The sequence below is a fragment of the Sinohyriopsis cumingii genome, chromosome 9 (assembly GCF_028554795.1).
Source record: "Sinohyriopsis cumingii isolate HCF-2022 chromosome 9, ASM2855479v2, whole genome shotgun sequence".
NCBI classification, from domain to species: Eukaryota; Metazoa; Mollusca; class Bivalvia; order Unionida; family Unionidae; genus Sinohyriopsis; species Sinohyriopsis cumingii.
This window is the reverse complement of record NC_142969.1, coordinates 89,857,968-89,876,128: the sequence shown is the minus strand read 5'-3', so window position 1 is coordinate 89,876,128 and position 18,161 is coordinate 89,857,968. Positions and strand designations below refer to the sequence as shown.

The 18,161-nt window shown below is 33.4% G+C and overlaps 1 protein-coding gene across 2 annotated transcripts in view; it reads right to left on the bottom strand.

The window, feature by feature from the left end:
• Positions 1-18,161, bottom strand: part of LOC149792216 (DNA topoisomerase 2-binding protein 1-like) — a 167,301-nt gene that overhangs the window by 75,557 nt on the left and 73,583 nt on the right. For both annotated transcript variants that reach the window (XM_089970739.1, XM_089970741.1), the window contains exons 22-26: positions 15,402-15,984; positions 11,480-11,605; positions 11,089-11,160; positions 6,785-6,895; positions 155-301 (exon numbers count right to left, since the gene is read on the bottom strand). In XM_089970739.1, coding sequence (XP_089826865.1) covers positions 155-301; positions 6,785-6,895; positions 11,089-11,160; positions 11,480-11,605; positions 15,402-15,984 — 1,039 coding nt within the window. The remainder of the gene's footprint in view (positions 1-154; positions 302-6,784; positions 6,896-11,088; positions 11,161-11,479; positions 11,606-15,401; positions 15,985-18,161) is intronic.

Sequence of the window (18,161 nt, the reverse complement as noted above, 5' to 3'; positions counted from 1 at the left end):
AAAGTACTGTGCAGTAGTGTGTGATATTGGCCTTATTTTGTACCAGTATTCTGTACACCTCCTCCAGATGAAACATCCAAAATACTGGTCATGTTTAAAACTTATAAACGATTTGGAAAAGAAATAATTTTATAATTAAAGCAAAAAGACCTACCTGAAATATAAAATGTGTACAAGTGGAATCATAGGTCCACATGTAATCTCCTCCCAGATCTGATACAATATCATTGTACTCAGCCTGCTTGGAACAAAGCTTCTTGCTGACACTGATCACAACACCCCTAAGAGGTTTATCTATATTCTGAAAATACACATGTATGCATAGATAATTAGAAATTTTGGCAATCCAAAATGTAAACAAATTTCTGAACTATATTTAAAAGCCATAATCAATGCAGTGCTGTAAAACAGATGAACTTGACCCCAGTGTCAATAGGTTGCATGAAAATGTGATCACAGAACATGTGAATTTGACCCCAATGTCAAAAGGCTGCACGAACATGTGATCATGGAATATGTGAACATGACCCCAATGTCAAAAGGTTTGAATGTGTCATCACAGAATTAATAGTCTTAGCTTCACAATGACTAATTCCATTTTTTAAGAAAATCAATCAAGGATGTTAGAAAATATAAGCAAATAAAACAACTTCAACCAAACCCATATACAAATTTTCTGTGACTGTGACCTTGACCCATTGTCAAAGGGGCAAGAAAGTGTGTTGCAGAGTGACTTGTCTTAGATTCATAATGATTCATACAAACTATTAAGAAGACCCATTGAGGAGTTCAAGAAATACATATATAAATAAACGATTTTTTTTCTTCATCAAAACCTTAAAACAAATTTGATATGACATGAGTCTAAATATATGTAACAGAAAGTAAAACCAACAATTTAAGTAAATTCAACAAGCTTTTATTTCCCTAAAATACCAAAACGACAATTCAAAAAACACTTACAATATTGTGAATTAAATTCAAAATAATCATAAATGTCCTATCACAAGTTCAAAAGTGAGGAAAATTGTCTTTGTATTCCTAGGCTACTTTATTTAGGTGAGGACACTACAACAATGGAAATAGTAATTTAACATTGACAAAAACAAGGGCTACCATACTAGACCACTTACAACAATGGAAATAGTAATTTAACATTTGGGGGCACTCACCAGTTATTATGTACTTTTGAAAGAGTGATGTATGTAAAGTGAAGTTGTTTGCATTTAAAACACGCACAATGGTGAGAATGGTGGCATACCTCTATGCTACATTATACATACATACATACATAGATGTGTGTCTTTGAGAGAAGGGAGTAGTTTTGAAGATTGAATATTGTAACCTTCCTGGACCTTTGAAAGAAATTATTCAGGCATTAGATGAACTATTACAATTTCGGTACAAATCGTTATGTCATTGCCACGAGCAAGGTATTAAACAGTGAAATATGTTTCTCTTCTCTTGCCTTCTTCAATGTCATCGTCATTATTAATGACGGTAAATCTCTACTAAACAATATTGTATTCATAAGTGTTTCTTCTTTCTCATCGTCATATGTGATAAATGGATGACTCATGGTCCTTTTTTTATCCTTCACCACCACTATGTTTTTCACCTCATCATCATCAATGGTATAATTGTCAGGTAAAGCATCATTTGTACCTCTCTAACGTCAGTATTACCATAAATGCTAAATATAGCACCAGTTAGTATGTACTTTTGAGAGAGTGATGTATGTAAGGTGAAGTTGTTTGCATTTAAAACATGCATAATGGAGAGAATGGTGGCATACCTCTATGCTACATTAATGTAATGTGGATGATATTTCTTTGGATATTGTACTTTTGGAAATTGTACATGATTTAAACACACTGCTAACTAAAATGACTGCTCCCTTGTGCTAAAAAATGAGCCTGAATTAGTCTAAAGTACACTATCCATAGCAGCTATTAAAATAGGGAAAATCAATTTTGCCAGACTAGACAATACCAGTTTCTGAAAGTGCAATGAATGAATTACCAAATATATAAAATGTATAAAAAGTTATTGGCTCTTTTTATACAATTTACCTCTGAAGTTCAGGAAGTAAAAATGACCAAGTGGAGTTAGAACTTTTTTGGAAGGTGCACATCTGGAGTAAGGCCAAGCTGTATACTCTATAACCCATATTACACCCATCAATCATATACCAAAATAAAGGGACTTAAAGGTTCTTTGAATTATACCTAAGATATACAAGGTCTTTTTTAAATAGCCAGTACAACCAGTGAGGAAAGCCAGGGAAATTCTTTTTCTTTAAAATCCTAACCCTATGCAAAATACAAAACTGTAGAGCTCCACCTTAAAGCAAATATAAAAATGTATGCAATTTTTGTATTTTCATATAATTATGTATGATGTTCTGAATAAAATGGTACATTAATATTGATGTTAAGCATGAAAATAAGCTAATTATGCTCATTTTGCTCTTGCTTACATAATTTGCCATGAGGCATGTTTGTGTGAGTAGTGAGCTTAATTATGGGGAAATTATAAGTCTTAGAATATAGGAATAGAGTCAATTTAAATTTAAAACTGTTGCAATAAGTATAAGAAATATATAGTGAAAATGTTTCTTTTCATTTATTTGCAAAGAAATAAAAAATAAATCATGAGAAAGTGAATTCGCTTCTTCCACATTAAACAATAGGCAAATATTTTACACTTTTACCTTTGTGAACCTGATGTGTTCCATCCCTTTTCAAACTGTAAAATTCATTGTTGATATCTCAGAAATAATTCTGGTTAGTTTCATGTTCCTGTCATTCAGCATAACAGTGGTTGCTATGTTTACAAAATGTAATGTGCATTCTTAAAATAGCTCACTTTTTATCAGGGAGTTGGGGGGGGCCTGGACTTGTTACAGACTCTGACACTCATAAATACTGTTCTGTGGGGTGAAATGCAGCAGAATTATTAAAAAGGATTGTTTTGATGCTTGCAACTTAAATGTTTCAGCCATAAAATCATAATTAAATCATACAATAATAATACCTATATCCTCTTTATGGGGGCGCTCACCAGTTATTATGTACTTTTGAGAGAGTGACATATGTAAGGTGAAGTTGTTTGCATTTAAAACATGCACAATGGAGAGAATGGTGGCATATCTCTATGCTACATTAATGTAATGTGGATGATATTTCTTTGGATATTGTACTTTTGGAAAATGTACATGATTTAAACGAGGGGCCCAGAGTGGCCGAGTTGTCTAAAGCGCTCTCCAGATCACTGCCATCTCACCTCTGTCTGCGTGGGTTCGAGTCTTGGATTCAGCCAATGTGGGTATGTGAGAAAGCTTGCCAGTAGCTTCTCGTGGGTCGGTGGTTCTTTCCGTGGTTTTCTCGGGTTCTTCCTCCACCATTAATACTGGCCAACATGTATAGCCTATCGTGTGCTGAAAAATGGTGTTAAACCCTACAACAACAACATGATTTAAACACACTGCTAACTAAAATGAATGCTCCCTTGTACTAAAAATGAGCCTGAATTAGTCTAAAGTACACTATCCATAGCAGCTATTAAAACAGGGAAAATCAATTTTGCCAGACTAGACAATACCAGCTTCTGAAAGTGCAATGAATGAATTACCAAATATATAAAATGTATAAAAAGTTATTGGCTCTTTTTATACAATTTACCTCTGAAGTTCAGGAAGTAAAAATGACCAAGTGGAGCTAGAACTTTTTTGGAAGGTGCACATCTGGAGTAAGGTCAAGCTGTATACTCTATAACCCATATTACACCCATCAATCATATACCAAAATAAAGGAAATTAAAGGTTCTTTGAATAATACCTAAGATAAACAAGGTCTTTTTTAAATAGCCAGTATAACCAGTGAGGAAAGCCGGGGAAATTATTTTTCTTTAAAATCCTAACCCTATGCAAAATACAAAACTGTGGAGTGCCACCATTTACAAAAACAAGGGCTACCATACCTAGGCCACTTACAACAACAGAAATAGTAATTTAACATTTACAAAAGCATGTCTACCATACCCAGGCCACTTACACCATTGTAAATAGTAATTTCACATTTACAAAAACATGGGTTACCATACCCAAGAGAATAGTTGCTATGATAAACCTGAGAATCAGGCACTAAAAGATGTATTTTTTTGATTCATGGAGAGATTCATAACTTGAAAATGTAACTTTTATGTAACCATTTTTAAGCAATGTCATGCCAACTTTAGTTAATGTTGTGTCTGCATAGGCAGAGCAACATTCAGACTTCCTTCCAGTCTTTACATGTTTTATTGTGTCTTTGGATTCATGTATGTATAAAACAAGAAAAAAAAAAAAAAATGCAAGTCAAAGAATGCTTAGTAAAGGTTCTTAATATCATTCTGATTAAAGAATGCTTAGTAAAGGTTCTTAATAACGTTCTGATTAAAGAATGATTAGTAAAGGTTCTTAATAACGTTATGATTAAAGAATGCTTAGTAAAGGTTCTTAATAACGTTCTGATCAAAGAATGCTTAGTAAAGGTTCTTAATAACGTTCTGATCAAAGAATGATTAGTAAAGGTTCTTAATATCATTCTGATCAAAGAATGCTTAGTAAAGGTTCTTAATAACGTTCTGATCAAAGAATGCTTAGTAAAGGTTCTTAATAACGTTCTGATCAAAGAATGCTTAGTAAAGGTTCTTAATAACGTTCTGATCAAAGAATGCTTAGTAAAGGTTCTTAATAACGTTCTGATCAAAGAATGCTTAGTAAAGGTTCTTAATAACGTTCTGATCAAAGAATGCTTAGTAAAGGTTCTTAATAACGTTCTGATCAAAAAATGCTTAGTAAAGGTTCTTAATAACGTTCTGATCAAAAAATGCTTAGTAAAGGTTCTTAATAACGTTCTGATCAAAGAATGCTTAGCAAAGGTTCTTAATAACGTTCTGATCAAAGAACGCTTAGTAAAGGTTCTTAATAACGTTCTGATCAAAGAATGCTTAGGAAAGGTTCTTAATAATGTTCTGATCAAAGAATGCTTAGTAAAGGTTCTTAATAACGTTCTGATCAAAGAATGCTTAGGAAAGGCTCTTAATAACGTTCTGATCAAAGAATGCTTAGGAAAGGTTCTTAATAACGTTCTGATCAAAGAATGCTTAGTAAAGGTTCTTAATAACGTTCTGATCAAAGAATGCTTAGGAAAGGTTCTTAATAACGTTCTGATCAAAGAATGCTTAGTAATAGTAAAGGTTCTTAATAACATTCTGATCAAAGAATGCTTAGTAAAGGTTCTTAATAACGTTCTGATCAAAGAATGCTTAGGAAAGGTTCTTAACGTTCTGATCAAAGAATGGTTAGGAAAGGTTCTTAATAACGTTCTGATCAAAGAATGCTTAGTAAAGGTTCTTAATAACGTTCTGATCAAAGAATGCTTAGGAAAGGTTCTTAATAACGTTCTGATCAAAGAATGCTTAGTAAAGGTTCTTAATAACGTTCTGATCAAAGAATGCTTAGTAAAGGTTCTTAATAACATTCTGATCAAAGAATGCTTAGTAATAGTAAAGGTTCTTAATAACGTTCTGATCAAAGAATGCTTAGTAATAGTAAAGGTTCTTAATAACATTCTGATCAAAGAATGCTTAGTAAAGGTTCTTAATAACGTTCTGATCAAAGAATGCTTAGGAAAGGTTCTTAACGTTCTGATCAAAGAATGGTTAGGAAAGGTTCTTAATAACGTTCTGATCAAAGAATGCTTAGTAAAGGTTCTTAATAAAGTTCTGATCAAAGAATGCTTAGGAAAGGTTCTTAATAACGTTCTGATCAAAGAATGCTTAGTAAAGGTTCTTAATAACGTTCTGATCAAAGAATGCTTAGTAAAGGTTCTTAATAACATTCTGATCAAAGAATGCTTAGTAATAGTAAAGGTTCTTAACAACGTTCTGATCAAAGAATGCTTAGTAAAGGTTCTTAATAACATTCTGATCAAAGAGTGCTTAGTAAAGGTTCTTAATAACGTTCTGATCAAAGAGTGCTTAGTAAAGGTTCTTAATAACATTCTGATCAAAGAATGCTTAGTAAAGGTTCTTAATAACATTCTGATCAAAGATTGTTAAACAATTTCCATACAGGTGCTTCAGTTAAAGGAGATTGTTCATTCAACAAGTCTAAAACATTTAGATAACTGTTAAAAATAAGTTTCCCTGTATTTCTCAGACTGGGACATCTTGTATGGATCTGTCCACTTCATCCATCTCAGACTGGGACATCTGACAAACTGGGACATCTGACAGAGCAGGTACTCTAGTCAATAAATTTTCAAGATTTCCTATAGTTACTGGCATGGATCTGTCCACTTTGTCCATCTCAGATTGGGACATCTGGCATGGATCTGTTCACTTTGTCCATCTCAGAATGGGACATCTGGCATAGATCGGTCCACTTCATCCATCTCAAATTGGGACATCTGACGGAGCAGATACTTTAAAACAATAAATTGTCAAGTTTTCCTATATTTACTGGCATGGAAATGTCCACTTCGTCCATCTCAGATTGGGACATCTGGCATAGATCTGTCCACTTCATCCATCTCAGATTGGGACATCTGACAGAGCAGATACTTTAAAACAATAAATTGTCAAGTTTTCCTATATTTACTGGCATGGAAATGTCCACTTCGTCCATCTCAGATTGGGACATCTGGCATAGATCTGTCCACTTCATCCATCTCAGATTGGGACATCTGACAGAGCAGATACTTTAAAGCAATAAATTGTCATGTTTTCCTATACTTACTGGCATGGACCCATCCACTTCATCCATCTCAGATTGGGACATCTGACGGGTCATCTGTTCTGACCTTTCCACCATTATGTCCAGGTGTCTCTCAATCAGCTCACCTAGTGGCTGAACATAAACAAGAAGACGTTTGATAAAACCTGATGATCAGTTTTGCTTAAGACTACTCAACATGAAAAAAAATTAAAATGAACTCATCTCATTCAACTTGCTCTATCCCTGTGTTATATTCAAACTCTAACAATATCTGCTGTCACTAAATATAAATTCTTTATTATTCAATAAATAATCATGACCCACTACAAACCAGCTATGCTTATGTCACACTGAGCTGATGCATCAGCTTTCATTTTTCCCTCCAAGGATAATAAAACTGGTTAGGAACTTGGGTTCCACCTCAGAAGATAGGAGGGAAAAATTCCATTTCCCTTGAGGCAGCTTTTCCAGGCTTGACTTTATGGGAAATGAAAATAACCCTTTGTAACTTCCTATGGGTTTGTGGTTCTTCCCATGGTTTTCCTTCGTTCCTCCTCTATTAAATATACTGGCCACCATGTATAGCTTCTCATGTACTGAAAAATGGCATTAAACCCATAACAACAACATCTACGAGAGTGTTATACTGGGCACTAGCTATTAAGTGCTCAGTGACAAAGCTGACAAGGCATTTTTATTCCAAATGGTTTGGAACTATATGACTTAAATATTCTGCTGTGCCAATAAACACCAAACCAATCCAAAATTCCTTCTTTCAATATATGACCTTGACCTTTAACCACTTAGTTGACTAAGTTGTTAAAGGTCAAGGTCAAACAATGAAAGAAGGAATTTTGGTTTGGTTTGGTGTTTTATGGCACAGCAGCATATTCAAGTCATGGTATCTTGTATACAATTCAAGGTTTTAAGTGGAAAGTTTTCATTCTTTCAGATCCTGCGACTTTAATTTTATGAGCCAGATAAGGATTTCTTTCTGGACCCAAATACAAGCTATTTACAAAGTTTGCTAATGATAGAAAGTGGACAGCCAAAGTTATTGTGCAAAAGCAAAAATTGGGAATAGATTGATAGACAGATAGCTGGACAGTTGAACAGACCTAACATCATACACTGTGCCTTATTACAGAAACATAAAAACGTAATGTTGTCAATAAGTGTGAAAAGCTTTTGCCAATGGTAAGTAGCACCCACTGGCTGAATGCTCCCATCATGTGCTTGCCTGTAGCAAGTAGTACCCTCTATTGAATACTCCCATCATGTGTTTGCCTGTAGCAAGTAGCACCCGCTAATGAATACACATCAACATTTGACCTATGGTGAGTAGTACCCGCTAATGAATACACATCAATATTTGACTTATGGTGAGTTGTACTCTCTACAATGAATACACATCAATATTTGGCCTGTGGTGAGAAGTACCCTTGAATGAATAAACAACAATATTTCACCTATGGTGAGTAGTACCCTCTAATGAATACACATCAATATTTGACTTATGGTTAGTAGTACCCTCTAATGAATACACATCAATATTTGACCTATGGTGAGCAGTACCCCCAATGAATACACATCAATATTTGATTTATGGTGAGTAGTACCCGCTAATGAATACACCCATCAATATTTGACCTATTGCGAGTTGTACCCTCTAATGAATACACATCAATATTTAACTACTGGTGAGTTGTACCCTCTAATGAATACTCCCATCAATATCTGACTTATGGTAAGTAGTACCCTCTAATGAATACACCCATCAATATTTGACCTATGGTGAGTTGTACCCTCTAATGAATACACCCATCAATATTTGACCTATGGTGAGTTGTACCCTCTAATGAATACTCCCATCAATATTTGACTTATGGTGAGTTATACGCTCTAATGAATATACATCACTATTTTACTTATGGTGAGTTGTACCCTCTAATGAATACACATTAATATTTGACCTATGGTGAGTTGTACCCTCTAATGAATACACTCATCAATATTTGACCTATGGTGAGTTGTACCTTCTAATGAATACACATCTATGTTTGACTTATGGTGAGTTGTACCCTCTAATGAATACACCCATCAATATTTGACCTATGGTGAGTTGTACCCTCTAATGAGTACACATCAATATTTGACCTATGGTGAGTAGTACCCTCTAATGAATACTCCCATCATTATTTGACTTATGGTGAGTTGTACCCTCTAATGAATACACATCAATATTTGACCTATGGTGAGTAGTACCCTCTAATGAATACACATCAATATTTGACCTATGGTGAGTAGTACCCTCTAATGAATACTCCCATCAATATTTGACTTATGGTGAGTAGTACCCTCTAATGAATACACATCAATATTTAACCTATGGTGAGTAGTACCCTCTAATAACTCCTCCCATCAATATTTGACCTATGGTGAGCAGTACCCTCTACAATGAATACACCCATCAATATTTGACCTATGGTGAGTACTACCCTCTACAATGAATACACCCATCAATATTTGACCTATGGTGAGCAGTACCCTCTACAATGATACAGCTATCAATATTTGACCTATGGTGAGCAGTACCCTCTACAATGAATACACGCATCAATATTTGACCTATGGTGAGTAGAACCCTCTACAATGAATACACCCAACAATATTTGACCTATGGTGAGCAGAACCCTCTACAATGAATACACCCAACAATATTTGACCTATGGTGAGTAGTACCCTCTAATGAATACTCCCATCAATATCTGACCTAACGTTTGAAAAATTAATCTCATTCTTTGGCACAACACACCAGACCCCACCCCATTTAAGTAAATTCATATAACTATACATAACCTAAGAGGTAGGATTTGTATGACCTAATCTGTTACAGTAAACTACATTTTTGTCATTTTGTAAACTATCTGACCATATCTGAAAACAATGTGAGTCCAATTCAGAAATGTATTGCAGCAGGTTTATTGTTGTTGTTTCAAGGAAGGGGAGATAACCTATGATAAACGTGAATGGCATCTGAATATATTTCTTTATTGAAATTAATTCCCATGTCTGTGATGTAAGGCAGTTTCTATTTATTTGTTCTAGTGAACAAAGTACTCATTTTTGTCGCTGCTGATACATGCATTTGAGTGTAGCATGGCATGATGGGAAATCATATATTTTCATGTGAAAATAAAAGGATATATTTTTCAAATGTGAAAATATATAGGAATGAAAAAAAAGAAAATCATTTTGTCAATAAGTTTCACACTTAAGCACTGTATATAATAATCCATAGTTTTTGTACTTTTCTGACATCATACAACAAGTGTCCTCATGTACATTATTCTTCTAAAATAAGAAAAGTTATCAGCTTTCAACGTTTTAACATTTTAATCCACAGAAAGCACACAGCACAGTACAATCGGATAAAATAACAATTTTGTTGAGATGTTGAAGCAATAAAGACGGTTTATTACGTTCTTGGATAAAATGTTTTTTGTTAGAAGGTTAAAGTTCTAATTCCAAAGGCTCTGTTATATAACGTTCCTTTGTTACCAGGTTTAATTTGTTTTGAGTTTGATTTTCATGGTCCATTAGAGGAAATTAGCCCAATTATACTCTTTTTATCACCTGACATGTTGAAGCCAGGTAACAAACTCAGTCATTTAAATAACAAAGGCACAATAATAACACCATATTCAAAACATAAATTTAAAATTGCAGGTTGCTGATTCAGCGCAATTAAAGCATAAAGAGAGATGTTCTTGTTTGTTTTTTTTGATGATCCAATAATTTATAAAATACACCTGTAGAATAAACGAGTACAGCTGACACATCTGATTTTCATTATAAACTTCTGCATGTCATTCATATATTTGTTGAAAACAAATCTCAGATTAATGGAAGAAAAAAAACATGATTATCAACAATTCTGATCCATCCAAACAAATAAAGTAAATAAAGGACGAATTTACTTAAATTATTGAACAGAGACATTTCCACACAAAAGTGATTTTTGTGATTCACTGGTTAGCTCATGTATGTTGACCTTACTGGTTTGTTTTCTCATGATAACATGTATTTATACAAGTGTCTGTGTACAGTTTCATAAGAGTTGAAATAAAATTATATATATCTTAGGATGGCCTTTCCCCCCATCCCATGTATATTTTAATGAAACAGCCCTTAGTATAAAGTATAAATATGCAGACATGACAAAATTTCTCTGTAGAAAAACTAACAACAGAATTGCCAGACATAAAACAAAACAAGTGGAATAACTTGAAATATCATGTTTTAATTTTATAAGATTTACTTACCACACTGGATTTCCTCCGAGAGTTCATTTTGGCCTTTACCTCTGGAGGTGTCTCAATTGCCTTAAGAAATTCCTGAAAAGAAAGTTTTTTTATATAGTATGTCAGACAAGATCAAAGTACTTGAAATACTATATCTCTGAGGATAATGTCAGACAAGATCAAAGTAATAGAAATGCTACATCTCTGAGTATAACGTCACTCTACCATTAAACAACGGAGGATTTTTTCTGAGTATAGGATTTAATGAAGGAATAACAATAAGGCTAGAAAATATGATCCATGATTGTCATGCAGTCTATTTTTATTCAATGTAATTTTTTTGCCCTTACAGAAACCCAAGTAATATTGTTCTACATTCCTGTATATACATATATATACAAAACATACATACAGACACATCAAAATCAGGCTTGTAATGCTTGTTGGGATCTAGAAATTTTGATGGTGTTACAATTCCAAGTCGAGCTTGGGTTGCAGGTGAATGAGGCCTGCGATCAGCATCACGGACCTGTAGTTCCTTTAAAAAAAAAAAGATAAAAATTTTAAAAAACCATTTTAGAGAATATTACCTTTCTTAACAAACCATGCTCCCACCTAAAAGCTGTGAACAAGAAAATCTGTGCACAGATAAGAATCTCTCAATTAACGAGACCTCACAAATGCTGAAAATGGAAGTTCAGGCAATAATTTCTTCAAAAGCAGACAGTCTAATGAATAAAAAACTGTTTCTCAAAGTTTTAAAATGTATGACCTGTAGGTCCTGGAAGCAGGGGATCTCATTACAATAAAAAAAAGCTCCAAATTAAAGATGTATCTGTCATCACTCTCTCAAGATGACATTATATCAAATAACTCACAGAAAATTGAAAATTAAAAACTCATGCCACGGAAAACTTCTAAAAATAAAATGCCTGCACACACCCCAAGTTTACATTTGGCATACAGTTCTACTTTCAGAATATACTTTTGTCTACATGCCATGTTGATGATGTCAATGTCTTTTTATTTGATAAAGTCTGGAAATCAAAGAATCAGATAACTTATTTTGTTAATAAAACAGTAAAACTGACCTTGTTAAATATTCATTTAATAGTATGTGTGTGTGTGATTTGGATTTGTAACATAGCTATAAGAATTTTTCAGTCATATCACTATGATGTCTGCAGTGTGACAGTTTATAGTGATGTCTAGCACTGGGGCATCATGCCACAGATATGTAGCATGATGTCCCATCCAGTCACATTATCCCAACACCAGGCCGACCAGTTCTAATACAAACCTCTTAATGTTGAGCGTCAAGCAAAGCAGCTGTTAGTACCATTTTTGTAAGTCTTTGGTATGACTGCTGGGGATCGACCCACAACCTCCCGCATCTGAAGCGGATGCTCTAACCACTAGGCCACCGGAGCGGTCATTTAATAGTAAATCTATGATATAGCATTCAGTACAGATATTGTCCTTATTTCATTAACAAATCTTTGATATTGCATTCAGTACAGATGTTGTCCTTATTTCATTATCAAACCTTTAATACTGCATTCAGTACAGATGTTGTCCTTATTTTATTATCAAACCTTTGATACTGCATTCAGTACAGATGTTGTCCTTATTTCATTAACAAATCTTTGATATAGCATTCAGTACAGATGTTGTCCTTATTTCATTACCAAATCTTTGATATTGCATTCAGTACAGATATTGTCCTTATTTCATTATCAAATCTTTAATACTGCATTCAGTACAGATGTTGTCCTTATTTCATTACCAAATCTTTGATATAGCATTCAGTACAGATGTTGTCCTTATTTCATTACCAAATCTTTGATATTGCATTCAGTACAGATATTGTCCTTATTTCATTATCAAATCTTTAATACTGCATTCAGTACAGATATTGTCCTTATTTCATTACCAAATCTTTGATATTGCATTCAGTACAGATGTTGTCCTTATTTCATTAACAAATCTTTTGATACAGCATTCAGTACAGATGTTGTCCTTATTTCATTATCAAATCTTTTGATACAGCATTCAGTACAGATGTTGTCCTTATTTCATTATCAAATCTTTGATATAGCATTCAGTACAGATGTTGTCCTTATTTCATTACCAAATCTTTGATACAGCATTCAGTACAGATGTTGTCCTTATTTCATTACCAAATCTTTGATATAGCATTCAGTACAGATGTTGTCCTTATTTCATTACCAAATCTTTGATATAGCATTCAGTACAGATGTTGTCCTTATTTCATTACCAAATCTTTGATATTACATTCAGTACAGATGTTGTCCTTATTTCATTACCAAATCTTTGATATAGCATTCAGTACAGATGTTGTCCTTATTTCATTACCAAATCTTTGATATTACATTCAGTACAGATGTTGTCCTTATTTCATTACCAAATCTTTGATATAGCATTCAGTACAGATGTTGTCCCTATTTCATTACCAAATCTTTGATATAGCATTCAGTACAGATGTTGTCCTTATTTCATTACCAAATCTTTGATATTACATTCAGTACAGATGTTGTCCTTATTTCATTACCAAATCTTTGATATTACATTCAGTACAGATGTTGTCCTTATTTCATTACCAAATCTTTGATATAGCATTCAGTACAGATGTTGTCCTTATTTCATTACCAAATCTTTGATATAGCATTCAGTACAGATGTTGTCCTTATTTCATTACCAAAATTTGATACTGCATTCAGTACAGATTTGTCCTTATTTCATTACCAAATCTTTTGATATAGCATTCAGTACAGATGTTGTCCTTATTTCATTATCAAATCTATGATGTAGCATTCAGTACAGATATTGTCCTTATTTCATTATCAAATCTTTGATAACAGCATTCAGTACAGATGTTGTCCTTATTTCATTACCAAATCTTTGATATAGCATTCAGTACAGATGTTGTCCTTATTTCATTACCAAATCTTTGATACAGCATTCAGTACAGATGTTGTCCTTATTTCATTATCAAATCTTTGATACTGCATTCAGTACAGATGTTGTCCTTATTTCATTACCAAATCTTTGATATAGCATTCAGTACAGATGTTGTCCTTATTTCATTACCAAATCTTTGATACAGCATTCAGTACAGATGTTGTCCTTATTTCATTATCAAATCTTTGATACTGCATTCAGTACAGATGTTGTCCTTATTTCATTACCAAATCTTTGATATAGCATTCAGTACAGATGTTGTCCTTATTTCATTACCAAATCTTTGATATAGCATTCAGTACAGATGTTGTCCTTATTTCATTACCAAATCTTTGATATAGCATTCAGTACAGATGTTGTCCTTATTTCATTAACAAATCTTTGATATTGTGTTCAGTACAGATATTGTCCTTATTTCATTACCAAATCTTTGATATTGTGTTCAGTACAGATGTTGTCCTTATTTCATTATCAAATCTTTGACATTGTGTTCAGTACAGATGTTGTCCTTATTTCATTATCAAATCTTTGATATTGCATTCAGTACAGATGTTGTCCTTATTTCATTAACAAATCTTTGACATTGTGTTCAGTACAGAAGTTGTCCTTATTTCATTACCAAATCTTTGATGTTGCATTCAGTACAGAAGTTCAATCCATATTTCTAACCACTAGGCCACCAGAGTGGTTAAGTTCCAGTGAGTAAAATAAATAAATCTATGCAACTGACTGCTGAATATCAAAATGGTGCTGAAAATGGTAAAAGGGAATAGTCATACAAAATGGAGCTGAAAATGGTTAAAGGAAATTGTCATACAAAATGGAGCTGAAAATAGTTAAAGGGAATAGTCATACAAAATGGAGCTGAAAATGGTTAAAGGGAATAGTCATACAAAATGGAATAGTCAAACAAAAGCTTACACGTATTCCGCTCAGTATAGTTTATTTGTAAAACAACTTCAAGGAATTATTCCACCATAATACGAAGTAAAGTCATATAGTTCTATTTTTCCACATATTCAGTACCTCATCTAACTATCCATCCTCTGTCCCACCAATTCAGCCATCACCAAAGTTTGGATCCTGGGAATAAAAATCCCAAGACTGAAAGGCCTATCTTGGAATGCCATAGAAAAGCCTATCTTGGAATGCAATAGAAAGGCCTATCTTGGAATGCCATAGAAAAGCCTAACATGGAATGCCATACAAAAGCCTATCTTGGAATGCCGTAGAGATGCAAAAGAATGTTAATTAATGATTTTTGTTGCAAATATTTGATATTCTGTATTGAATTTATCAGCCTTTTCAAACCCTGAAATAACTGTTTTATTACAAACAACTCATTGACATACCTTGATCCTGTTGTGAAGAGGTGTAGACTCCTTCAGATTTTTTATCACAGTACGATTTTCTTTTTGACTTGTACCAGACATTGCTTCACCACTGTTTCTGGACTCTGGTGTCACAGACTGGTCTTTGTCATCAGCAAAGTCTCTTGGTTGTTCTTGGATGACGGATCTTTTTTTCATATTTCCTTGGTCTTGATTTTTTTCATCAGCCTCAAGCACACTGAGGTTATTCAACCTAGTCCTATCAACACTAGCATTGGTATCAACTGAAAAATTATCTAATTTAATTTCAGCAAGTAATGCATCTTCATTATTTGTGAAATCCTCCATTTCTTGGTCCTGAATTGTCCCTCCTTGGTTCACATTTTTCTTTGATGCACTTCCTTCTTCCTGTTTATTTACAGAAACATTTGCTTCTTCATTTGAAAGAGACTTTGATCTTCCTTTCGATGTACATGATTGGTTATCAGTTTGTTTCGAAGGCTCTGATTGGTCCATGCACTGGGCATTATTCTGAATCACATTTTCTATCAGATAATTTTTTTCAGGTTCATTTCTACCAGACTTGGCACATGCAAATAACCAGCTGTAAAACAAACAGTAACAGATTCATCTGATATTAAGTACATTATTTATAACATATATTACAAAAATTCATAAATATGTACATGTGACAGAATAGAGTGGTCACCTTGAGACAGATCACAAGAATTTAAAAATTTGATCAGGAGTTTTAACTTCAAATCAGGAGGATTTTCATAGACAGATTTTAGCATGCAAATGGTAAAAAATTACAAGTACTGAACAAATTTCCTTTCTCTGTATTAAATATGTACATGTGACAGAACAGAGTGGTCACCTTCAGACAGATCACGAGAATTTCAAAATTTGATCAGGAGTTTTAACTTCAAATCAGGAGGATTTTCATAGATTTTAGCATGCAAATGGTAAAAAATTACAAGTACTGAACAAATTTCCTTTCTCTGTATTAAATATGTACATGTGACAGAACAGAGTGGTCACCTTCAGACAGATCACGAGAATTTCAAAATTTGATCAGGAGTTTTAACTTCAAATCAGGAGGATTTTCATAGACAGATTTTAGCATGCAAATGGTAAAAAATTACAAGTACTGAATAAATTTCCTTTCTCTGTATTAAATATGAAGACCATCACATCATTCCTTCCACAGTAACTTGTCGCCTTCCATACTTTCCTTACATGTAGCACAAGCCTTTACAGCCTTTCCGAGATTATTGTCTGAATTAAATTTGTAGCAGCATCATAATTGTTGAAATTTTTAACACAAAATAAATCTTATACCCACTAATATATCCATGTACTCCTCAAGATTATTTCTTTTTTTACAGATATTACAGAAAATTGGAAAGTTTACAGAAAGCAATGAGTCTTAAAAGGTTTACTCATGAACAAATAATCTCTTGAAAGAAAAAGAAACATTTATGCATGGCCTCATCAACTTTAAAATTTACATACGGCAGTAAAGGGTGATTGCTATGGCATAATAGGTCATTAAAGTGAGGGTCAAATGCTTGTGAATCAGTGTGTGTGCGTGCGTATATGCATACTTACGTTGATGTATGTATGTATGTATGTATGTGTGTGTGTGCATGTGTGTAATGAACAGAAAATTAAAACCAATCCAATGTTTTGCAATGGTGAAGATGCTGATCTGATATACTTGACCAACTAATTATGTCACTGTGAACATGCTGATCTGACATACTTGACTTGACCAACTAATTATGCCAATGTGAACATGCTGATCTGACATACTTGACTTGACTAATTATGTCATTGTGAACACACTGATCTGACATACTTGACTTGACCAACTAATTATGTCAATGTGAACATGCTGATCTGACATACTTGACTATTTATGTCACTGTGAACATTGTGATGTGACATACTTGACTTGACCAACTATTTATGTCATTGTGAACATGCTGATCTGACATACTTGACTTGATCAACTAATTATGTCATTGTGAACACACTGATCTGACATACTTGACTTGACCAACTAATTATGTCAATAGTGAATTTGCATCTGATATGTCTGACTGGACCAGTAATTACGTCAGCAAGTTATACTCTTTACTGACTTCTAATATACTCTTTATTGACTTTTAATATACTCTTTACTGTCTTCTAATATACTCTTTACTAACCTCTAATATAATCTTTCCTGACTTCTAATATACTCTGTACTGACTTCTAATATACTCTTCACTGCCTTCTAATATACTATGTACTGACTTCTAATATACTCTTTACTGACTTTTATTATAATCTTTACTGACTTCTAATATACTTTTCACTGCCTTCTAATATACTCTTCACTGCTTTCTAATATACTCTTTACTGCCTTCTAATATGGTCTTTACTACCGTCTAATATACTATTCACTGCCTTCTAATATGCTATTTACTGACTTCTAATATGCTCTGCACTGACTTCTAATATGCTCTTTACTGACTTCTAATAGACTTTTTACTGTCTTTTATTAAAGTTTTCACTGACTTCCAATATACTCTTTACTGACTTGTAATATACTACTTACCAACTTCTAATATACCCTTTATTGACTTCTAATATACTCTTTATTAACTTGTAATATACTCTTTACTGACTTGTAATACACTCTTTACTGACTTCTAATATACCCTTTACTGACTTCTAATATACTTTTTACTGTCTTTTATTATACTCATTAGTCTTCCATTATACTTTTTACTG